Here is a 25,236-nt window from a genome sequence, read left to right as displayed (position 1 = left end):
CACCTGACTCTTAGCAGGTTAATTGGAGTCAGGTGTTCTCATTAGCCTGGAGTAGCCCCTGCTCTGTTCACTCAGGGAACAGAAAACTGCTTCTCCAGTGGCCAGTATATCTCCCTTCTACTACTCTGCTGTTCCCAACTGGCCTGGATCTAGCACAGTATTTAGTGCTGTAAGGACTTAAGGCCTTGATATAGGAAAAAAAATTGCAATTCAGAGAAGCGTTTAAGCATTGCACGAGTCCTCTTCATTGACTTTAGTGGAACTTAAGTGCTTTCGTGAATCAGGCATATATAAATAACTGCTAAGGTTTACTTTCCTCCACCAATGCTTAAGCCTTCCCTACGTAAGAGCATGTTGCTTTCCAGACATGAGCACTATAGAATGTTGATTGCAGCTCTGTGGAATTACAGTATAGAAAGATTGGTGGGGAAATGAAAATTTAAATTGAAAATATGCCATAAAGTCTATTTTATTGGGGCATTCAGTAACTAACCCTAAGCTGGCTTTTTTGTTGTGTTACAGAATTTACCTCTTAGTGCATTTCTTAGGTATAGAAAAATAATACATGTGTATTTATGAAATTGAGAATATTGGTTGTTCCAGCAACACATTTCTTTGACTTTTTTCATGTGCGTTTTAGGAGGTATGGATTTAGCAGACAAGCAGGCAAAATGGAGAAGGTAAGGGGTAATATTGATTACTGATATAAATTAAGAAACAGTGTGGTCAAAGAGGAAGGAATTGTATTTTTTCTCTTCTAAAGAAACCTCAATTCTGGAAAATCTTGAAGGAAGGCTATGAAGTCAGCAGGCTTGTGTGTTTTGTTGCCTTTTTTTTAATTGCTAAATGAAACTAAAGCTTTGCAGCCCATGAAAGATATAATTGATTTCTGCCTCTTTTTTTTTTTTAAATTCTCTCCTGACATTGAAAATACTCCTTAAAAAGGTCATGTCAGGCTGCTTTCACAATGTTTGACACAAATCCAATAACAGACTGCTAAGTCATTTGATTAGATAAAAATGTTTTCAAGCAATGATCACGCAAAGGATAATATGCTGTGATACAAATGTATTATGCTGTGCCTTGAACAAAATATTGTAGGATTGTCCCTTCTTATAGCTAATGTGACCATGCTTTGTTTTTGCTTTCAATGAAATAATGCTCTTACTAGTACTGTGCATATACAATTTTTAGGGCTGTCAATTTAATCGTAGTTCACTGACACAATTAACTCAAAAAAATTAAAAAATTATGATTAATCACAGTTTTAATTGCATTGTTAAACAATGGAATACCAATTGAAATTTATTTAATATTTTTTGAAGTTTTTCTACATTTTCAAATATATTGATTTCAATTACAACACAGAATACGAAGTGTAGAGTGCTCACTTTATTATTATTTATATTACAAATATTTGCACTGTAAAAATGATAAATGAAATAGTACTTTTCAGTTCACCTCATACAAGTACTGTAGTGAGATCTCTTTATTGTGAAAGTGCAACTTACAAAATGTAGAATTTCTTTTGTTACATAACTGCACTCAAAAACAAAACAATGCAGAACTTTAGAGCCTACAAGTCTACTCAGTCTTGTTCAGCTAATTGCTAAAACAAACAAGTCTGTTTACATTTATGGGAGATAATGCTGCTGCTTTTTATTTACAATGTCACCTGAAAGTGAGACCAGGCGTATGCATGGGTCTTTTGTAGCCAGCATTGCAAGGTATTTATGTGCCAGATATGCTAAACATTCATATGCCTCTTCATGCTTCGGCCACCATTCCAGAGGACATGCTTCCATGCTGATGACACTCGTTTTAAAAAAAAAAAAGTGTTTATTAAATTTGTGACTGAACTCCTTGGGGGAGAATTGTATGTCTCCGGATGTGTTTTACCTGCATTCTACCATGTATTTCATGTTTTAATAGTCTCGGATGATGACTCAGCACGTCATTCATTTTAAGAACACGTTCGCTGCAGTTTTGACAAAACGCAAAGAGGGTACCAATGTGAGATTTCTAAAGATCGCTACAGCACTCGACCCAAGGTTTGAGAATCTGAAGTGCCTTCCAAAACCGAAAGGGACAAGGTGTGGAGCATGTCTTAAAAGAGCAACATACACTAAGACATAGTGTACTTAGATTTCCAGAAAGCCTTTGACAAGGTCCCTCACCAAAGGCTCTTACGTAAATTAAGCTGTCATGGGATAAAAGGGAAGGTCCTTTCATGGATTGAGAACTGGTTAAAGGACAGGGAACAAAGGGTAGGAATTAATGGTAAATTCTCAGAATGGAGAGGGGTAACTAGTGGTGTTCCCCAAGGGTCAGTCCTAGGACCAATCCTATTCAATTTATTCATAAATGATCTGGAGAAAGGGGTAAACAGTGAGGTGGCAAAGTTTGCAGATGACACTAAACTACTCAAGATAGTTAAGACCAAAGCAGATTGTGAAGAACTTCACAAAGATCTCACAAAACTAAGTGATTGGGCAACAAAATGGCAAATGAAATTTAATGTGGATAAATGTAAAGTAATGCACATTGGAAAAAATAACCCCAACTGTACATACAACATGATGGGGGCTAATTTAGCTACAACGAGTTAGGAAAAAGATCTTGGAGTTATCGTGGATAGTTCTCTGAAGATGTCCACGCAGTGTGCAGAGGCGGTCAAAAAAGCAAACAGGATGTTAGGAATAATTAAAAAGGGGATAGAGAATAAGACTGAGAATATATTATTGCCCTTATATAAATCCATGGTACGCCCACATCTCGAATACTGTGTACAGATGTGGTCTCCTCACCTCAAAAAAGATATTCTAGCACTAGAAAAGGTTCAGAAAAGAGCAACTAAAATGATTAGGGGTTTAGAGAGGGTCCCATATGAGGAAAGATTAAAGAGGCTAGGACTCTTCAGTTTGGAAAAGAGGAGACTAAGGGGGGATATGATAGAGGTATATAAAATCATGAGTGATGTTGAGAAAGTGGATAAGGAAAAGTTATTTACTTATTCCCATAATACAAGAACTAGGGGTCACCAAATGAAATTAATAGGCAGCAGGTTTAAAACAAATAAAAGGAAGTTCTTCTTCACGCAGCGCACAGTCAACTTGTGGAACTCCTTACCTGAGGAGGTTGTGAAGGCTAGGACTATAACAATGTTTAAAAGGGGACTGGATAAATTCATGGTGGCTAAGTCCATAAATGGCTATTAACCAGGATGGGTAAGAATGGTGTCCCTAGCCTCTGTTCGTCAGAGGATGGAGATGGATGGCAGGAGAGAGATCACTTGATCATTGCCTGTTAGGTTCACTCCCTCAGGGGCACCTGGCATTGGCCACTGTCGGTAGACAGATACTGGGCTAGATGGACCTTTGGTCTGACCCGGTACGGCCTTTCTTATGTTCTTATGTTCTTAACATTCCGATGCTGAAACTACAAAACCTGAACCACTAAAAAAGAAAATCAGCCTTCTGCTGGTGACATCTGACTCACATGATGAAAATGAACATGCTTCTGTCTGCACTGTCTTTGGATAATTATCAAGCAGAACCCATCATCAGCATGGACTCATGCCCTCTGGAATGGTGGTTGAAACATGAAGTAACATATGACTCTTTCGTGCATCTGGCATGTAAATATCCTGCGACACTGGCTACAACAGTGCCATGTGAGCCCCTGTTCTCACTTTCAGGAGACATTGTAAACAAGAAGTGGGCAGCATTATCTGCAAATGTAAACAAACTTGTTTGAGCAATTGGCTGAACAAGAAGTGGGAAAATATTGGAAAATACAGAAAACATCCATAAATATTTATTGTATTTTATTTCTTAACAATGCGATTAATCATGAATACTCTTTTAAATCGCTTGACAGCCCTAAAAATTGTATAATTTAATACACCCATAGAAATAGAACATGCTGCAGCACAATATTACTTTGTTTCAGTAACAAGATGTTCTTACTGATATAGATAATGCATCAAATTGTGAGCATATCCTGTTGCAGGTTGGTAGGAAAGCATAATATGGTTAGCGGTGGGGTATGCGAAGAACCAGCAGCAAGCCAAAGTTTAACTTATAAATTTGATATTCAGGTAATATAAAATAAGATATTTCTAACTCTGTGGCTGCGGGTGAAAAAATAAACCAATCTGCAACTGTGACTGAGGTGCAGTCCATAAAATATGACCATGTCCCTTCACAAATTCCTATTGGCTTTGTTAGCCAATATGTCAGAGTGTCGCCATTTGTCATCTGAATTAAGCCACTACAAGAGAGAGGACTTAAATGTTTGGGCAGAGTGATGACGTGGTGTCAAGAAATACAGTATAAATCTCTGGGGAATGCTACTTAACAGAATTAATTCTTCTGAAAGTGGACAGTCCCCCATTTTATATTTAAAATGTGTTTTCAGGTGCACAGATTTTAAACCACTCCTTTGATCTCGATTTAGACTTTATGTATATTAAAATACACTTGTAAAAAATGCTGCTTTCTGATATTTGACCTGCTGTACCATACACAGAGATGGGGGGGTGGGGACTAAATAGCCATCAGTCTTACACAGGCTGGATTCCCATTAAACTCAAGTGAGTTGCACTTGCTTGGGCAGGGCCTGAACTTGCACACTAGGCAGTATAGAACAATATATTTCAGTTAGTTAAATATAACAGCTGAATTACGGTTTCCTCCTTGTTTTACTTTCATAACCCTTTGATTGCTTGTATTATTTTATCATGTAGCTATGTGGTATATTTATTTTCCTTAAACAGGCTGAAGACAAGAAAATGGTACTACCTACAGGACTTGCAGGGGCAGGAAAGGCTGATGCCTATGATGATGACGACCTTCAAGCTGCTGAAGAGGTGTGATACACATATATACACACACGCACGCGTGCGTGCGCAGAGGGCTTAGATATTAATAGCTTGGCGACAATGTAAAAAGCACAGCATGTTCTCTTCCCTCTCCGCAAAGAGGAAAGGTTCAATAGGTTAGCAGAGCAATGAGTTCCTTTCAGTTAGGGAAATATGGGATAATAAACAGATGCACAAAAAGTAAATGTTCACTTAGGATTTTCCATGTAAAAACCTGGCCAACATTTTGTTTTGCAACCATGGAGTCATTCCTACTTAGGACCTGATCCTGTTAATGCCGTTTTGGGAAAGGAGTAGCTCAGTGGCCTCATCTCCCATTGACAATGATGGGAGCTGAGTGTCATAGGCGCCACATGAACTGAGTCCTTACTGTAATCAGAGAACTTTCTGGGTGGAATAATTTTAGCAACTGCTACATTTTCTCTTCTGTTAGGAGCATTCAAATAGAATGCAAATTGGATTGATTGGCTGATGAGAACACTCCTAGAACAGAAGTATACTAAGTATTTAAAGACCTCTAATGCTAATTGTTTTGTTCACATGTTATCTCTTATCTTGCAATGATATCTTTTCTCATTAGCTTCGCATTAAAACACTGATGACTGGAATGGCTGCAATGGCAACAGAAGAGGTAAGCAATACTTAAAGCAAAGCAGCAATTTCAACATTTATGTGCATTGAGATATCTTAGTCATCAGAATTCAAACCAAATTTATCAGCAGAGAGAATCCCATTGACTTGATTAGGATTTGGGGTTGGGCCCAAAGTGCATTGAGACTTTGATAGTCAGATAAAAGGACTGGTGTGTCCTTACAGAGATTAAAATAATAGAGTGCTCCAATCCCAGAAGTCTGGTTTTTTGCTGTATAATAAATCAGTTCAACACGGTTAACAACACTTAAATTACTTGTGCCCCTGAATTTCCTCTCTATATCTGCCACTGGCTTTGAAAGCTGTCATTGTTCCTGAAATATGGTTAATAGTTGTATGTCTGCATGAGGTACTGAAATTATATATTAAAAATGGATGCAGGGAAAGATGATTGAGCATGAGACAGGACTTTTCATAAGACTTCTGACTTAAAATCCTTCACCCTAAAATAATGATTGTGGCCTTTGCATAATCCTAGTGCTGCTTATTAAGTGGTTTCTGCATAAATAAACATACTACAATGCAACTGCCCTTGAAATGGCATTTAAACATATGAAGCCTTTGTGTAACCTAGACTTTCTAACACTTTTACTTATAGAGCTAAGGTAGGGATCTGATGGGGTATTTCTCTTACTGGAAAAATACTGCGCGCATTTCATTGCATTCAACACATCACATCTAGGATTTGATAACTTTGACATAACATCTAAATGTTGCTTGTTTGCATTATTATCCTTTCCCTGCAATTTCATAGTGATTCCGGCTGTATCAATAAACATAGTAAACATTGTCTGTACTATTTTGAAAATCTTGATACCTTTCACATTTTCTGATGTACCAAATGGACAGAAATTCATTTGACAAATGGTGGACATGACCGATTTGCCTTGTGATCAGATGTGTCCTTGAATTCTTCATTTTAGGAGAGAGATTTGGCTTCCCTAAACACGTGATTTAGGATTAACACTATTTCACACACCTACATGGCAATAATTTGGCTCAAAAGTTGGTGATCCAAATTGATTCCTGTTACAGAATGCTATTTTATGCACAATGCAAAAATATATATTGCCCAAGAGCTAAAGCACTTTGACAATCTGCAAAGGTGACTTCAAATTTAGTTGAATTATTGGCGCTATGAAGGAAGCCTCAGTAGTTACATTTCTTCCTGGAGGGCATGTAAGAAGCTTCATTTGTTTACTGAGTTCTGGGGAAGATGAACTTCATTACATGCTTCATTCTTTTATAAACAGATTTGATTACATTAAAATAGTATTATATTTATATAGTTCCGGGGGAGGTGCTTTACAAACAAACCTACAATTTATTACTACAGATTGTCCCAAAGTTTCAATAAATGCTTCTTGGTTTAATTGCAGGGCAGGTTAACAGCTAGCACAGTAGGTCAGATTGTTGGACTCCAATCTGATGAGATCAAGCAGATAGTGTCGGAGTATGCTGAAAAGGTATGTTTCTTTTCTGGTTACATTTTATCAAATCATATTTGATCATTTAGGCCCTGGTAAGACAATTAGTTTGCAGTGGCTTCTATAAAGCAGCATTTCTGACAGTGCTAAATAGTGAAAACACGATTCAGGAAAATATCCCTAAGCAGGAAAACGTTTAAGCACGTGCTTAGGTCTTGTTGGAACCTGGAAGTCAATGCGAATTATGTGCTTAATAGCTTTCCTGAATAGGGATGAGCTTAAGCATGTGCTTAAGTTCTTTGCTGAGTTGGGGCCTGAATCAACACCCTGTTCTGTGACTGAGAACAGCCTTGGAACAAAGGCCCTGATCCTGCTGATACGTGCTTACCTGATTGGCTTTAAGCACACAAATAGTCCCCTGGGCTTCAGTGGGACTGCTTATGTGAGTAAAGATGAGCACAAGCATAAGTGTTTGTGGAACTGGGACATTACTCTCATTGGAACCCCATTCCCAGTCATATGACTGGGTGCTGATTCAGTAACTAGCATTGTCAAAACCAAATCCTTGCTGCTTCATTAATCAAGGCAATTAGTTTTGTTTGTTTGTTAGCTCAATTTATTGTATTCTACTGAGATTGTTTTTTACAGTACTGTGAAAAGAAAATCTGGCTCTTCGAGCAATTAATACGTATAATACATCACTGCCAGATATGAGTTATAGGTCGTTCTTATGTCCAATAGTCTTCTCATATTTCTTCCTTTTCGTTGACACTTATGAGGTATGGAGCTTTCCCACTTATGAGATAAACCCTATAACTCAACAGAGGCTATGGCAAATTCCCTGCCTTTCTCTATTATAAAGGAATGGAAGAACAGAAGCCATGGGGTCATATTTCAATGTTACATTTCTTCTGTTCTGAAAGAAGGCAGCAGGACCTTGACTATTACAGTAGAACGATGATTAATAATCTAGAAAATAAGAACTGATTCAAGTCAGACCAAAATGTATCACATGTAAAATTGAATTTACTAGATATTACAGAACAGGATCCTTCCTCATGTGCATGTAATAGAAGAGGAAGTTGAGGGTATTATCAAACACAGCTCATTGAAGCATTAACAACTTCCCAATTTCCAGAAACCTCTATTTAAATCCCAAATTAAAGGGTAATTGGCAGTGACATCCCTGTCCTTGATGGAGTTGCTGTTCTTCCCCAGCTTTGTTAATCTTGATCATTCTTGCCAGGCGTGACGTGTCCAAAAGCCCAGAAAGATTCTGAGAACTGGTTTTTGCCTTTTGCATGTACCATATTGTGTCAAGATAGGTGTTTAAATAATAATTTCAAAAGGTGGTTGCATCTACAAGGCCTCCCTCTACCATTCTTAACTTTGAATTCCTCCCACTGTTTCAAAGAATACAGGTCGTGTACTCTCAAAGTACTTGCTGCACATTCCCAGTGAAGTTAGTCTTTTATAAGTTTATTTGCCATGCAGGGTTTCCTCCTTTCATTGCTATAAGATGATGTTTTTCTTTAAGAAGATAAATGACTGGATTCTGCAGTCCTGCACCTCTCTTGAAAGAGTGGGTTTATCACAAGGTTGGGGGAGCCTCCCTTTTTAAAATCTTGACAGAATGTTGCTATGAAGCATATGTTTTTCCACCGCCTTTTTAAAGGGCCGTTTGTACCAAATTAGGTTTGCTCTTACTAAGGTGTGAGAGATTCCTCTAATGTGAGTATGCCAGATGGTGCCCACTTCAATACACACAAGTATTGTTTGCATTAGGAAAGCTTCTTTGCTGTTTCTTAACTGGGAAGGAAATTATACAAGTGACAGAACTAAAAGAATTGGATGTGTGAAGTGTCAAAAATACCTCTTTTAAAAAAAAAAAAAATACATAAAGGATTGTTCTTATCAGTGCCAGCACTGACTGCTGTCTGCAAAGTGATTACATGGTGAGAGAGTTAAGTCAGAATATTGGTCAAGGCTTGTGTGGGTAAAAATGTTTCCATGTCTACACTCTTCTATTAGAAGCTAACGTGCACCATATAAATTCAGTTGGAATATCATAAAATAAGCATATTAATAGTTCAGTGTGATTAATAACTGTGTCACTGAAAGACTGTGTATGTGTTTTTTGGTTTTGTTTGGTATTTTTTAATACTGGAACCTGAAATGTATGAAGGCAAGAAGAAAGGCAATGTACTAGCATTGCCTTCCTGTGTATGAAAAGCTTTAGGATAAAATTATCGCAGATTATATCGAACTGTAGTGAAAGTGCAAAACACACCAGCACTACTGTTAGAGTTCTTCTGATTGAACCTGTCTTGAATGCTTCACTTGATTTAGTTTATTACGAATGGGTTATTTGTAAGGCTGTGTTTTAGTCACAGGTGTTTTTCGTAAAAAGTCATGGACAGGTCACAGGTAGTCAACAAAAATTCATGGCCTGTGACCTTTCCATGACTTGTACTATATCTTGGGGATGGGGCGGCCCGGGGGAGTGCTGGGGAGGTTATCTGGGGCAGGGGTGCGCCGCAGATGCTGGGGGGGGCAGGTGGCGGTGTGCAACCCAGGACTCCCGCTGGTGCTGGAGGGTGATTGGCGGGGCTGGCAGGCTCCCTACCTGGCTCCATGTCTCCTTGGAAGCGGCAACATCCATCAGCTCCTAGGCGGACGTACTGCCACGCATCTCTGCGTCATGCCTCATCCCTCAAGGATTAATAATAGAATTAGGGCTGTCAATCTATTAAAAATTAATCGCGATTACTCGTGCAATTAAAAAAAATTAATCTCAATCGCACTGTTAAATAATAGAATACCATTTATTTAAATGTTTTGGATGTTTTCTACATTTTCAAATATCTTGATTTTAATTATAACACAGAATACAAAGTGTACAGTAGTTCACTTTATATTTATTTTTTATGACAAATACTTGCACTGGAAAGAAACAAAATAAATTGTATTTTTAATTCGCCTAATACAAGTACCATAGTGCAATCACTTTATCATGAAAGTTGAACTTTCAAATGTAGAATTATGTACAAAAAATAACTGAACTCAAAACCAAAACAATGTAGAATTTAAGTGCCCAGAAGTCCACCCAGTCCTATTTCCTGTTCAGCTAATAGCTCAGACAAACAAGTTTGTTTACATTTGCAGGAGATAATGCTGCCCGCTTCTTGTTTACATTGTCACCTGAAAGTGAGAACAGGCATTCACATGGCACTATTGTAGCTGGCGTCGCAAGATATTTACATGCTAGATGCACTAAAGATTTATATGTCCCTTCATGCATCAGCCATCATTTCAGAGGACATGTGTCCATGCTGATGACGGGTTCTGCTTGATAACAGTCCAAGGCAGCACAGACCGACTCATGTTCATTTTCATCATCTGAGTTAGATGCCACCAGCAGAAGGTTGATTTTTCTTTTTTGGTGGTTCAGGTTTTGGAGTTTCTGTATTGGAGTTTCTGCTTTGGAGTGTTGCTCTTTTAAGACTTCTGAAAGCATGTTCCACACCTCATCCCTCTCAGATTTTGGAAGGCACTTCAGATTCCTAAACCTTGGGTCGAGTTCTGTAGTTACCTGTAGAAATCTCACATTGGTACCTTCTTTGCTTTTTGTCGAATCTGCAGCGAAAGTGTTCTTAAAATGAACAACATGTGCTGAGTCATCATCTGAGACTGCTGTAACATGAAATACATGGCAGAATGTGGGTAAAACAGAGCCGGAGACATACAATTCTCCCCCAAGGAGTTCAGTCACAAATTTAATTAACGCTTTCTTTTTCCTTTTTCCTTTCGTTTTGGAAAAAAAAAGAGTCATCAGCATGGAAGCATGTTCTCTGGAATGGTGGCCGAATGTTTAGAATATCTGGCATGTTAATACCTTGCAATGCTGGCCACAAAAGTCCCATGCAAACTTCTGTTTTCACTTTCTAGTGACATTGTAAATAAGAAGTGAGGTAATGTTTTATTTCCAGTAAATGTAAACAAACTTGTTTGTCTTATGATTGGTTGAACAAGAAGTAGGACTGAGTGGACTTGTAGGCTCTAAAGTTTTGCATTTGTTTTGTTTTTGAGTGCAGTTACGTAACAAAAAAAATCTACGTTTTGTAAGTTGCATTTTAATGATAGAGATTGCACTACAGTACTTATATGAGGTGAATTGAAAACTATCTTTTTTATCCCATTTTTACAGTGCAAATATTTGTAATAAAAATATAAAGTGAGCGGTGTACACTTTGTATTCTGTGTTGTAGTTGAAATAAATATATTTGAAAATGTGGAAAAATATTTCATAAACAGAATACCAATTGAAATTTAACAGTGCAATTAACTGTGATTAATCACGATTAATTTGTTTAAGTTAATCGTGGGAGTTAACTACGATTAATCGACAGCCCTAAATAGAATACAAAGTTTTCCACTTGTAGTGCATTGGCTTCTATTGATTGTGAACAAAAATTGATTTGTTGATTATTTGTATGATCCAAAGAGTGTGTTAAGTGCTGATTTGAAGATGACCTATGTGTTGTGAAGAGGTTACGATTTAAACATCAATTCAAAGTGGTCATTCAACAGTCTGCATGTAATGAGTTGTATGTAGGTCTCAGGCTAACTCCAAAAGGAAACTGGTCACAAACATACATCTCAGCCTGTGATTTGTCCCTTTGAGTCAGGGTGGAAACATGAAATGTTTGGGGAGAAGTGAGGCCATCATGTTGGAAGGAATCTTTCATTGCCACTAGCTATACTGCGACTAACTGTGGACAAATAGATTTCTATCTACAGAGCTGTCGATCTGGCACTTTTTATCAACATTAAATTCATGCAGAGTCCTAACAAAACCGACAAATTACATTTTTAAACCCTCCTAGCTTCTTGCACTTGTGTATTCAAATAGCAAGTAAAAAAAAGTCTGTCAAACCCTGTGCCCTTTATAGTCCTGAAGAGATAATGAAGACGTCCTGAGAAAATGAAATCAAAGGGAACCCTCCGCTGAAAATGCATCTATATGGACATTTAGTCCCAAAGGATGGGTTTTATTTATGCCAAAGAACAAAGTTCTGCCCCTGCAGCCCTAGTAACCTAGTAACATCTCAATCTTTAAACTTCTCTGTGCAGACCAGGTTTATATTTAACAAAACTATTCTCCAATTCCTGGTACCTTGTTTTCAAAAACATTAGATAGGATTTGTAAGTGCTCAGCAGCTCTCAGAATTAATACCATTTGTGTGGACAAAAAATGGAATTATGCTAACTACTTTCTTAACCACAGCCACTACTCATGTACAACAAAAGCTCTTAAGGGAAAAGAGAACTTTTCAGCTCTTAACCTTCATGAGAAGCTCTAATGAGTATGCACTTACTGTGGGTACTCGGTCAGATTGTACCTCTGGCTGTTCCTCCTCTTGGGAGAAAATAAATGATGGTCCTTGTCAAGTTGCAGCCAAATATAAGGTTTTAAATAAAACAGTCTTTCTTGGCTCTGATGCTGTCCAGTATGAGTGCAAATGTATGACAGACTTCTAGAACTCCCTTCGCCTGAGGTCAGTGATTATACCAGATTGCAGCTAGGTGGACGTGACCACTATCTGCTATCCAAAGCCATTAACTGAGCTTTCACTGCCTTTCATGATCTTAGGTCACCGTGCATCGTAAATGATGGTCAATGAATGAAAAGGGGATAGTAGATTGTGGCAATGATGACCAAAGTCCCTATCTGAATCCAGTCATCAGCAGAAGGAATTTGCAAGTCCTTGTGCTGGAGTAGTTGGAGATTCTAAAGTCATTGTAGCCCTCCTTCACCAAAAGCTTCCACAGTCTTGCAGAACTTTCATGGTAGTGGGCCAGCTAATCAGACCCAACTGCCTTTTTCTGGATAAGCTGAGACAAACTAAAAACAGCACAGTCACTTGTGAAAGCCTAGAAATGAGATAAACCTTGCTCTAAAAGTCACTGAATTCAAGCTCTCTGGGACCCATGCGTGGGAGGAAATTTAAAGAGCTGTGGACCTTGCTTGAACACCCTACTTGACAAACTATGGTGGCAGCTCACAGAGCACCACTTCCTAGCATGATTTCTGACTCAAATTCCCCTCCTCAAGAAACCAGGAGTTAAACTATTTTTTCCAGCTCAGTGGACATAGTACCAGAGAGGAGGAGATAATAGTACTGCAGTCAGCCAAAGCTGAGCTGGATGGGTCAGTCTCTCACCTGCAGGCTCTGAAAGCTGTGGTGGTAATCTGTTACCATTTACAACTGAAACCATTGCCCCTCTGATTAGTGAAAAACGCTTGGGAATAATTAGGGCCACTCCTTTGAGAGAGACCTTCTTATGGGCAGTATAAACTATCTATAGGCTTGGCAGAATTAGATTAAATATCAATGTTTATTTTTAAGCATTTTAATAGATTTTATTTATTTAAATTTTCTCAATTGTAAGAAATTGAGGGGTGTGACAAACAATAGTTGTCAGATATTGAGATTCAAAAAGTTAGCATTATAACCTTTAAACACCAGTTGTCAACAAATGCCAAAATTTTCAAAGTAAATATCCATAAATCAAATAAGGTTTCAAGCAGCATTTTTTTTACTCTATCTGTAAATTTAAGTTATTGATAGAAGTGTGTGTGTGTGTGTGTGTGTGTGTGTGTGTGAAATCAGTGTATCATGACATTTACCAATTAAAAATGTAATCCTTCCAAGCCTGTCTACTATCTATCCTAAAGGACACACAACTTCCTGAGCACAGAATGGATCAATCACCTGATGTAAACAATCTTTTCAGTTGCTCCTTCCTAAACTACAGTTGCTATAAAAGAGACAGTGCGCCAATGGTAGTGTACTTTACTACCTTACTATGTGTTAATCTCCTTACAGTGTGGGGCTACAACCTGGATAATGCATGGGGATGGTGTTCCTCCTCCTGATGCCTGATTTCCTATGGGCTAGGGACAAAGATTCATATATTCATTTGATTAAGGGTGGAAAGGATTACATCATCTTTCACCTAGTTATTTTTCCTGTATTGAACTCAGTAACCAGTGCTTGACTAAAGCATATTTTCCAGAAAGGCAGCCAGTCGTGATTTGAAGATTTCAGTAAGTGGAGAATCCACCACTTCTCTTGGTAGTTTGTTTCAAATGTCCTTTGAACATACTTAGTTATGAAATGCTGCTGGCTGATCGCTTACAGGATTTCGCAGGAGAAGAGTCCTGCTAAAGGGATTTAATTCTTGCTTTTCAGATCCCTGCTCCTTCAGTTATAGGACATGCTGCTACTGGAGATCAGACTGAGCTACAGCCACCTTTAGTGCATGATGCAAAACTTTTCTGAAGGCGTTCTTCTCACTACTAAGAGAAACAGTGACCTAAGCTACATGTTCTCTGGCAAACAAGGACCTGAGATTGCATCCATTCATATTAGCAACTGTAAAACTGAGAGAAACTAAGAGCTTGGTTTCTCTTGCAAGGGACTTGTTACCTAGATGTGTGCTTTTCAGCCTAGGGGAGGCAGCATGGCAACAGTGCTCATGCTCTTGGTAAGCCTCATCTGGTATAATAAACTCTTGAGGGCTGTTGCAGCCAACTTCAGTTAGAGCAGCTCTGAGGCTTACAAGTAGTTGTCAACAAGGACAAAATGATCATGAATGCTGGTAGTGGGATATGCTTTTGTGGTGGGTAATCATGCTGTTTTGTGTTTTTCCCATATATACTCGTTCATTAGCCCGTTCATTTATAAATCAACCCCCCAAAATGGATAGGTAAAAATAGCAAAAACTGTATGACCCTTTCATAAGCAGACCCTATATTTCAGGGGTTGGAAAACTTTGGCTCCCGGCCCGTCAGGGTAAGCCGCTAGTGGGTTGGGACGTTTTGTTTACCTGGACCGTTCACAGGCATGGAGCTCCTCGGCTCCCAGTGGCTGTGGTTTGCCATTCCTAGACAATAGGAGCTGCCAGAAGTGGCACCATTTCCCGCAGCTCCCGTTGGCTGGAAACGGCAAACCACTTCCACAGGAAGCTGAGGGGCTCTGTGCTTCTGAATGCTCCAGGTAAACAAAATGACAATGTATTAGATATTCATTTCAATGATTCCATAGAGTTTAAAATCATCAAATTTTGGTGTAGATCCGTTTATAAACTGACCCCTGCTCTTTGATGTCTTTTTTTTTTTTTTTACCAAAAGTATTCGGCTTATGAATGAGTATATACGGTAATTCTCCCTCTCCTTCCCTTCCCCATAACTCAGAGTTGCTATATCTGATCATATCATCTGTAAGGACTGAACTTGAGCAGCTCTGGATATGAAAACATCAGCCTCTGCTACTTAAGCTGAAGTACCAGGATGAAATCTTGGTTTCGCGGAAGTCTGAGAGTTGTACCATTGACTTCAGAGAGTGCAGGATTTCACCCTAGCTGCCATAGTTGGGAGTCAGTAGCTGACTCATACTGTGTGGTCTCTCCACTAGAGGAGACAGTGACACTATGGTAGCCTGAGTTACACAATCATGCCCAATATATTATTCCTTGAAGTTGATAGGACTTTTATACAAAATACATTTTTTCTCTTGATTGTTTAATCTTTAAGGATGTTAACTCCTAGTATTAGTTGTGGTCTAGTTAAGCTGAATGAAACATAGGCAGTCACAGGTGAACGTTGGCCAGTTTCCCCAATTTATTTTCTTTCAGGACCGTAGAGCTTTAACCCCAGTGCACTCTTCTTTTGTGTTCTTTTTATAGCTTTGTTTTATACATCAAAACTGCACATCAGGAACAGCTTCCTTTTAAATCCATTACAAAAGTCTGTGTGAAACCAAAATAAGCCATCAGGCCTATAGTGTTCTGAGTACAGGTAGCAGCAGTTGAAACTATCAGAAGGGTAGCCGTGTTAGTCTGGATCTGTAAAAGCAGCAAAGAGTCCTCTGGCACCGTATAGACTAACAGACGTATTGGAGCATGAGCTGCATCCGACAAAGTGGGTATTCACCCACGAAAGCTCATGCTCCAATACGTCTGTTAGTCTATAAGGTGCCACAGGACTCTTTGCCAGTTGAAACTGTGGTCGTTTTATCATGCACACCCAGTATTTCCACAGCTGCATCAAAAAAAGAGACTGAAGTTTGGACATCATGAATTTTACAGAAAGATAGATCAAAATCCTTTCTAAGTATAGAGATACATTTGAGTACTAGACTGAAATGTAAGGAGAACTGCAGAATCCTTAGTACCTGGGGCACAGTTTGCAAATTGACGGCTGATTCACCAGTGTATCCTCATTGATTTTTTTTTCTCAGTGTAGTTATACTGGTTAAAACTAGAGTTGCACAGTAGTGAATCAGGCTCATTGTGCTGAGATTTCTGTTGTCTCCTGATACTGATGCTGCTGTTTCCGGAGTCAATACTTGGCTGAAATTTAGAGCAGCGTGAGGGCTGCTCTTTCCTACCTCGTTTACTAACAGCTTCAAAGTACTGAAACAGCAGCTGTAGTTATCACAACAAAGGTTGGCAAACTATAAGTCAAATAAAGGCACCATTTATAAAACTGTATGCTGCATTGATTCTCTTTGGATTCATCCTCCAAAAGTGTGTGCATAGTGGCCACTAATAGTGAGGTGTTAGTGTGCACCAGTCCCAGGGAAGATAGATGCCATTCACTGCCTCAGTTTCCTCTCCATAGAAATATGTTCCAGAAAGTCTGATTTCTGCAGCCCATTCATTTTCCAGAGCTTTAAGAGCAAGATCCATTGTGCATATATTTTAATAAGACAGAATTGCATATTTTGTACCACTCAGGGATTTATTATTTTCTTCTGATAGAAACCATTCAGCTTATTTTCATAATTATATGTATTTTTAGCAAACCATTATTTTCCACCCACATGGGGCATATCTGGAGTGTTCTCCAACTGTTGGTTATAGGAACAAAGATACCTAACTGCTGCTAAGCCTGAATCTTCTACAGAGAAGCAGGGTGTGAATTCTTTGCTTTTTTCCTCCCTAAGAAACTGCTCAGTCTAATGATTCAATTCTATTTCTTCTACCCTTGGAGGGTTTACAGTAGTAATATAGCTGTGTGAAAGAGAAAGACCTCATTACGAAGGAGAGGACTCATTGCCTCCGTTTCTATCCTCTTTCCCACACAAAATCTATGTGGGGAGATGGGTTCATAAAATCTATAAGTAGCAGATTTTTTCCCCCTGGGATTCTTAGGTTTCAAGTTACAATGGATTCTTGATCATTATTTACTTACTGTATTTTACAAACATGTTTTTTAACTATGGATTTTTTTTGTTCAAGTACTGTATTGCAAAATCAGGCCAGTCCCAGTATTTTCATAACAAATCCATTTGGGGCAATGGTACAGTCACAAAAGATGTGGAGAGGGGATGCAGGAGTGAGAATGCATTGGTCCTACATCTGCATGGAGTGGGACATACACATGATAGTAAAAAGTTGACGATGTGTCCCCTTCATGCCACTAAGTTGCTACATGTATTATAGACTCATAGACTTTAAGGTCAGAAGGGACCATTATGATCATCTAGTCTGACCTCATGCACAATGCAGGCCACAGAATCTCACCCACCCACTCCTGTAACAAACCCCTAACCTATGTCTGAGATATTGAAGTCTTCAAATCATGGTTTGAAGACCTCAAGCTGCAGAGAATCCTCCAGCAAGTGACCTGTGCCCCATGCTGCAGAGGAAGGCAAAAAACCTCTAGGGCCTCTGCCAATCTGCCCTGGAGGAAAATTCCTTCCCGACCCCAAATATGGCGATCAGTTAAACCCTGAACACGTGGGCAAGACTCACCAGCCAGCACCTAGGAAAGAATTCTCTGTAGTAACTCAGATCCCAACCCATCTAACATCCCATCACAGACCACTGGGCATACTTATCTGCTGATAATCAAAGATCAGTTGCCAAATTAATTGCCAAAATTAGGCTATCCCATCATACCATCCTCTCCATAAACTTATCAAGTTTAGTCTTGAAGCCAGATACTTACTGACGAAGGGGATATTCACCCACGAAAGCTTATACTCCAATACATCTGTTAGTCTTAAAGGTGCCACAGGGGACTCAGTTAGTTTCTTACTATAAATTTACACTGCAGCTGGCTGTGCCTGTCCCAGAGGGAGCGGAAGAGCTGAGGAGAGTTTTAGGGTGGATAGAACAGGATCAGTTTGTAGGTGGCAGGGGGTGATCTTCGTCTGGTGATTGCACAATCCCCAGGCCTCTGAATGGGCATTTCGTACATTTAAATAAATACAATGATGCAACTCTTGTGATGGTGGACACCTCACACACAGCTTCGAGGTCAGAACACATTTTGCTTGGAACTTTGGCATTAGCACTGAGGTTCTCTCATATTTTTTAAACTCACCCATATGATTTCCAGTTGTCAGTTGGACCATGATGAACAGAAGGTATTTCCTTCACATCTCACCCAAAGGATGGCATGTCTGAGATAGTGGGACAAATATTGAATAATCACTGGGAAACTACAGAGAAATGGCTTTTTGGAGAGAATGCTCCAAATGAAGTGTGAAGTCTGATGGGGAAGGAGCCAAGAGGTAATAAGGGGTGTTTGTGGATTGGAAAGTAGTAGTGGCTGATGACAATCAAGGTGTAAGGTTCAGGCAAGAGCCTGAATACTTGTGAATAAAGAGAACCTTTTGTGATTGGACAGCTGGTGTGGAGAGACAGGTGGGGAGGAAAAAATGAAACTTGTGTGTAATAAACAAAAGGGAATAAAACCAAGGAAGAATGTGCAAGCTCTTTTAATTCCTTTAAGATTTACACATTTAATAACAATACATTTTATAATTCATTAATGATCACCTGTCAGACTTTCTAAACTCTTGCATATCAGTTTATTTATAAGTATATCTATGTTGCTGATCACCCTAAAAACTGGGCATCACAATTCAGTTATATCAAACACAAACTTCCTTTTTAAACAGTAGAGCAGTGATACTCAGACCTCATTGGTTCAGGAGCCAAATTAATGATCAACATTACCCAAAAGAGACACAGTAGCATGAATTCATTGTTTTATTTACTATAGTACTAGTCGTATTTAACCAGTATGACAGAGGAAATATTTATTTAATATATATATATATATTATATATATATGTTTAATCCTGAGCTAACATATTTCATGTGAGAAATATACAAATAAATAAATATATATATATATATAAATTTATTTGTATATTTCTCACATGAAATATGTTAGCTCAGGATTAAACAAAGACTGTGAATGGCTAGCCAACTACAAAAGCAGTTTCTCCTCCCTTGGCTTTCATACCTCAACTGCTAGAACAGGGCCTCATTCTCCCTGATTGAACTAACCTTTTTATCTCTAGCCTGATTCTTGCTTGCATATATATATACCTGCCTCTGGAAATTTCCACTACATGCATCCGACAGAGTGGGTATTCACCCACGAAAGCTCATGCTCTAGTACGTCTGTTAGTCTATAAGATGCCACAGGACTCTTTGCTGCTTTTACAGATCCAGACTAACATGGCTACCCCTCTGATACATAACTCAGGAGAACGTATTTGAAGACCAAAGTTGTCAAGGTGGCGTATATTTTGTATAAAGCTCTGCCAGACAAGGGGTGTGAATCAACTTAAATAGATTTGTAAAAATAGTGTAGAAATAGACAATGTAAGTGGGTCAGTTCTGCAGTGGCCTGATCTTCCATAAGTGCTGAGCATCTCCAGCTCCTGAGTGAAGTTGGTGGGCATCTACAGGTACTCAGCCCCACTGAATATTAAAAAATAAGCTTCTAGGATGCTGCCTTCTCTTAATGTTAAAATGTAAATAACTGAATTTTGGACACTGCCTTATCTGGCAATAAAACAGAATTTTAAGAATCTTTTCATGAAGTTAGGGGTTAATGAGAACTTCACCAGCTTGTCTTGACAGATGTGGGCAGAAAAGAGAGTGGTGCCTTTATGAGCAAACTCTTGACAGCTGAATGGATATAGCCTGAGATGCTAGATTTCCAGCTAGGATTAACTCCAAAATCTTAGACTTGTATAGGAGAGGATCTTGAATACTGCGTGCAGATGTGGTTGTCCCATCTTAAAAAAAATATATATATATATATTGGAAAAGGTTCAGAAAAGAGTAACAAAAATGAGTAGGGGGATGGAATGGCTTCTGTATGAGGAGAGATTAATAAAACTGGGACTGTCTTTTAGTACTCACTTCCTTGGTCTTGACCACCTGGTCATCCATTTGTCTAGTCATGTTCCATAGGACAGTTTCATTTTGAGAAACGTGTTCCTTTCAAAAACTTAAGAATATTAGGTATTAAGTATGTTTGGCCAACCTTGAAACTGCCATGAAACTTTACTAGTAACTCTGAAACAAAACCTAATTTCCTCTCCTCATCACAATGATATAAAGAGTAATAATCTACCCAGCATAAACAATTACTAAAATTTTGTACAATGTACATGTAAGGTGTCAATGGAAAAGTTAGTCTATCAAATATGATTATCCTGGTAAAGTTCATGTATCATCTCTGTATCTGAAGTTATGAATTTTGGCCACGGACTTGTATCTTATACATGTGGGTATTCCTTGGTAACACCCAGCAGATAAGATTTATGTCAAGGCTAGATAGCTTTGCATTAATGGCCAAAAACACTTAACTCTCACATACAGTGAGCCATAGAAGAAATTCATTCTGACCAGATAACTCTTCCTGCAGATGCCTCAGCCTCCAAGGAGCTATCCCCTGTGAGTCATCAAGCCATATAAGGACATGTGATAGGCTCATGTGACCCTGGGCCCCATCTTATGCCAGTAACTTTCCACAAACTAGGTTGTGAGATTTGTTTGAGACAGTAAATTTCCAGGCATGTGGCAAAGGATATAAAAGACTCCCCTGCAATTTCCATTTTGCCGTTTTCATTCCCTAGTTCTCTGGACTATGGATTTACTACTAAAAGGAGCATATTGAGCTATGGACTGAGGACCTTCCAATCTTTTAGAAGTTACCAGAGAGACTTTATAAGCTAGCAGTTTATACCGTGACTCCTACAAACTTCATATAAGAACTTTGCAGTTATTAACCATTATATATTCTTTTATTCTTCCTCTTAATATTAACTGTTAGTTTCTAATTACTAAAGGATTGGCCTCAGCATGATTATTGAATAAGATCTGAGTTATCAGCCACATAGCCAGGACTGTATATCTCTTGAGATATATTTGAGCCAGGACCCTATATTTGATTAAATTGGTTTTCAGTAACTATTCGTCATAGAGTCCAGTGTCTGGGCAGTGAGACTAGAGCTGCATCTTTGACTTCCTGTTAAGCAGTCTGGTGAGAGAGAAGTTTACTTTTGTTTTTCGGTTGGTGTAATCTCATGCTAGAATAGCCTCCAGTTTTGGATGAGTCTACCCTAGATCTCAGTAGTTTGTCCTGAATTTGGTATTCTCAGCTGTGACCCACTGAGGCCCGGTGACAACTTCCAAAGGAAAGAGCCAGAGAATTTTAAAATGTGTAAGTAAAAAAATTCAGTTGGCAGTGTGCTCAGGATGTAATTAAACTGGGGAGCAATAGTCATCTTGGTTTTTTATTTGTTACTCTTCCCTTCTGGGGTGGGTGGGAGGAAGAAAGCATGTTTTGATGGCTAAAGACTGGTGCCAGTTTATCCTAGAACTAGAAAAAAGTGGGGGAAAAAGATGATTGACAATATGTGGGATACAGAACTCTGAATTCTCTCTGAAATAATCTAATAGCCCGTCAGTATACAGGGACCATCTAGAGCATGTTTCACCTATTTTGTTGCTAGCTCTGTTTTAATAGATACAGGGTCATGAAAACCTTTGGCCCCCACATTCCTGTGGTGTAAACTGGACACATTTCCACTCTCTAAGGGACAAACATAAGAGTTTGACACGACATCTAACTGGGAGTACTGATGCCCCAGGAGCATGGCTTAGTCAGTCAGAACTAACAGGGATTCAAGGCTGCCTACAAAAGTTTCTCTCATCAAGCAGATCTCTTTTGGAGCCATGTGACACATTCAGTCTACCGTCCCTGTCGAAACTCCGGACAGGGCAGAAACTGCAGTATTGCCTGCCCTCCTCAGGCACTGCTTTCTTGGCCCAGCATATAATTTGGACTCATACTCCACATGCATGTTTGCCAGCTTTGTTCAATTTAGTCCTTTTGCATCTACGGCAACAAAACGTTCTTGAATCAAAAACCTTCTTGATCAACTTTTTTTTGGGGGGAGGGGTATCAAATTTGTCATGAACTAAATATACAGAAGATATCATCAACATGGTATTGTGAAAGTTACATGTCATGTGGGTGTTCTAGCAAGACTAGCACACTTTAAATTGTATGTTTTAAGAACAAAGTTTCTTTTCTCTGGCAATCTAAAATGAAAGTTAAAGTTACAAAAAGTCTTTACCTGTTATGTGCTACTCCTCTCCAGAGACTGGACAATTTTCTAGTGTTTGATAAATGTCTGTAACATTTAATATTGATGTAGAGTAGGTTAGAGTGCCTTGGGTGGTGTTTGAACCCACTAGAAAGCTAGTGTTTTTAATAAGTTGCTTTATAAGGTACCTTTCACATTGGACTTGGTTTCAAGCAAGAGCCAAGACACTGACAGATTCTGTTCTGTAATATAATTTGTCTATGCCACCTGGTCCTCTTCAGTTTTGAGTGTTGAACATAAGGAATAATAGTGTACTTGAGGGACATGGGAGGGTGGGCGGGAAATGGACTTGATGGCCCATAACTTTTCTTTCATCTCTCCATTATCTGATTATATGACTGAACTATTTTGGAATGGTCCTTAGGGGTAAGGTTTGACTCCATTTGGTAACGCAGTTTTGGGAAATTTGCACTGTTGCTTCTTGTGCTGCATGTCTTCTTTTTGGGAAGAGGTCTTTAGATCCTGGGGTTAACAACTCCCATAACCTTTCAAAGTCACTTATTTCACCATGGAAAGAGAGAATCTGGACAGAATGAATAAATTGTGGATTGAACTCACAGTGCTGCTTGGTTTTTGATACTCAAATAATTTTTTTAAGCTTGATTTAGCTTTAGACTTCAGCTGGTATATGATCAGTAAATGCCATAGCATGCAGTATCTTACTTTAAAAGACTGAAGAGATTCTGATAATTAGTGGAGAGGATATTCAGCAGAATAATGTAGATTGTTCCCTCTGGTAACTGCACTGTCATAAATGGCCACTGGTGTTCTGTAGCTGAGCCACTAAAGGGGATTATAATCAACACTGGTGTTGCCGCCACAAAGTCATTGGTTAAAATGAAGTTCAGCTTCAGCTATTTGTATTCAGGTGCACAAAAGCTACAATCTAGATTTTCACTGAGTATTATTCATATATGCATCCTAACTGAAGGCTGCATGAAAGAGTAACATTGATAGTTACTGGCTTATGAATGTCGCAGATTCTGTAGAGGAATAAGTTAAGGGCTCTGTCTAAAGTGGTAATGAATTATGGTTGTGTAGACTTGATAAGTCTAGTCTTGCACAAATCACATGCCGGCAAGATATCAAAAGCCTGAATAGATCAACATAAACAAGATGCTAAAATTGAAAGCTAAAAAAGCTGTTATAAATGTGTATTGAACAGGAATAAGCCATAAATTGAAACAGCCGAGTTGAGGAACTCAATACATCTGTTTCTTTTGAAATCTTAAAACTGGGAATCGATGTGACTGATGCTAAAGGCATATTTTTCCTTAGTTCTTAGATGAAAAATGTTTTATTAATTCAGTCTCTGTAGAACAAAGCTTATACAGTTTGATTGTAAATATCTTATTCAGAACCATTGTTCATTTTTGGTAATTGAGAGACAAACAACAAATAGGGACAAGTAGGTTTGTTTTTTTTTATATTAGGCTTTCACCATTACAAGATGTAATATAAAACTTGTGTATAACTCAGATTATGTAAAACAGTGATAAACATACCAGTTATAAAGCTGTTTACCAAGTCAAATAATGTCTCTGTTCATCGTTTCCTAATTGTAATGTCGTTAGATGAAACCACAACAAACTTTATAGCTTCAAATTAGTTTTTACAGACATGGTTACCTAAATTTGTTTTTATTTTCACACAAAAAATGCAGTCCTAGTCAGTATGAGCCCCACCCCCCATTGAATAGAATGAAACTTTTATTTATATTTTTACTGATCATTTGTCAGAAGGGCATGTCCAGCTAAGACACACAGATTACAAATGACCAGGGCTTCAAACAAGTGCGGTCAGGACAGGAAAGTTGGATTTCTAGTAAGTTGTGGGAGAAGCAGCAACGGCACTTGGTGAAATCCTATGCAGGGGGAAAAGGTGATAAGACTGGGAAGATGGTAGTGGTGCGCTATGACTCTTTGGGCTCAACCCAGACTGGTAAAGGGGTTGTAACCAGTTCTGGGTGCCTTTGATGCCATGTTGCTGCGGCATGCAGCCCTGACACCAGCAACCAGCATACAAGCGTGTACAGAAACTCCCCACTTAACGTCCTCTCGCTTAATGTTGTTTCGATCTTGCGTCCCTGCTCAATTACAGAACATGCTCCATTTAAACTTGTGCAATACTTTACTATAATGTTGTTTTGTCTGCCTGCTTTGTCCACAGCTGGCAGCCCCCCATCAGCTCCCCTGTGCCCCCCGCCTGCTGGCAGACCCTGTGGATTAGCGCCTCCCCCCACCTCTTGCCCGCGGCAATCAGCTGGCTTGCAGTGTTCAAGAGGGTGGGGGAGAGGAGCGAGGACTAGGCGCGCAGGCTCCCCCTGCCTTCCGAACGCTGCAGACCAGCTGATTGCCATGGGCAGGAGGCAGAGGAGGGAGGGGGGAGCCTGCACACTGAGTCCTCGCTCCTCCTGCCCCCTGAATGTTGCAAGCGAGCTGATTGCCGTGGGCAGGAGGGAGGAGCGAGGACGCAGCGTGTGGAGTGAAAGGGGAAGAAGAGGTGGGTTAAGGGTAGGGGCTTGGGGGAAGGGGTGGTGTGGGCAGGCCAAGGGTTGCTTGCAGAGTAGGGGAAGCTGCTGTGCAACGTGCTTCTCTTACCTTACTGCACCTTCAGCCTCCTTGCCTGCCTGATTGTCTCCAGTGCCAGTGGGCCGTGCCTCTGTGGGGTAAGGCGAGGGCACATCCCAACTACTGTATGGCAAAAAATGTTTCCCTGGAACCTAACGTGTCTCCCCTCTCCCCCCCCCCCCATTTATATTCATTCTTATGGGGAAATTGGA

General features: G+C 39.3%; 1 protein-coding gene across 1 annotated transcript in view; it reads left to right on the top strand.

The window, feature by feature from the left end:
* The window catches only part of CCDC93 (coiled-coil domain containing 93), a 93,375-nt gene that overhangs the window by 31,394 nt on the left and 36,745 nt on the right, over window positions 1-25,236 (top strand). The window contains exons 8-11 of the mRNA XM_039494538.1: window positions 641-680; window positions 4,778-4,870; window positions 5,463-5,513; window positions 6,913-6,999. Coding sequence (XP_039350472.1) covers window positions 641-680; window positions 4,778-4,870; window positions 5,463-5,513; window positions 6,913-6,999 — 271 coding nt within the window. The remainder of the gene's footprint in view (window positions 1-640; window positions 681-4,777; window positions 4,871-5,462; window positions 5,514-6,912; window positions 7,000-25,236) is intronic.

This window comes from Mauremys reevesii, linkage group 11, assembly GCF_016161935.1.
Source record: "Mauremys reevesii isolate NIE-2019 linkage group 11, ASM1616193v1, whole genome shotgun sequence".
Classification (NCBI taxonomy): Eukaryota; Metazoa; Chordata; order Testudines; family Geoemydidae; genus Mauremys; species Mauremys reevesii.
The sequence above is the reverse complement of the archived record's forward strand: the minus strand, read 5'-3'. Positions and strand labels throughout refer to the sequence as shown.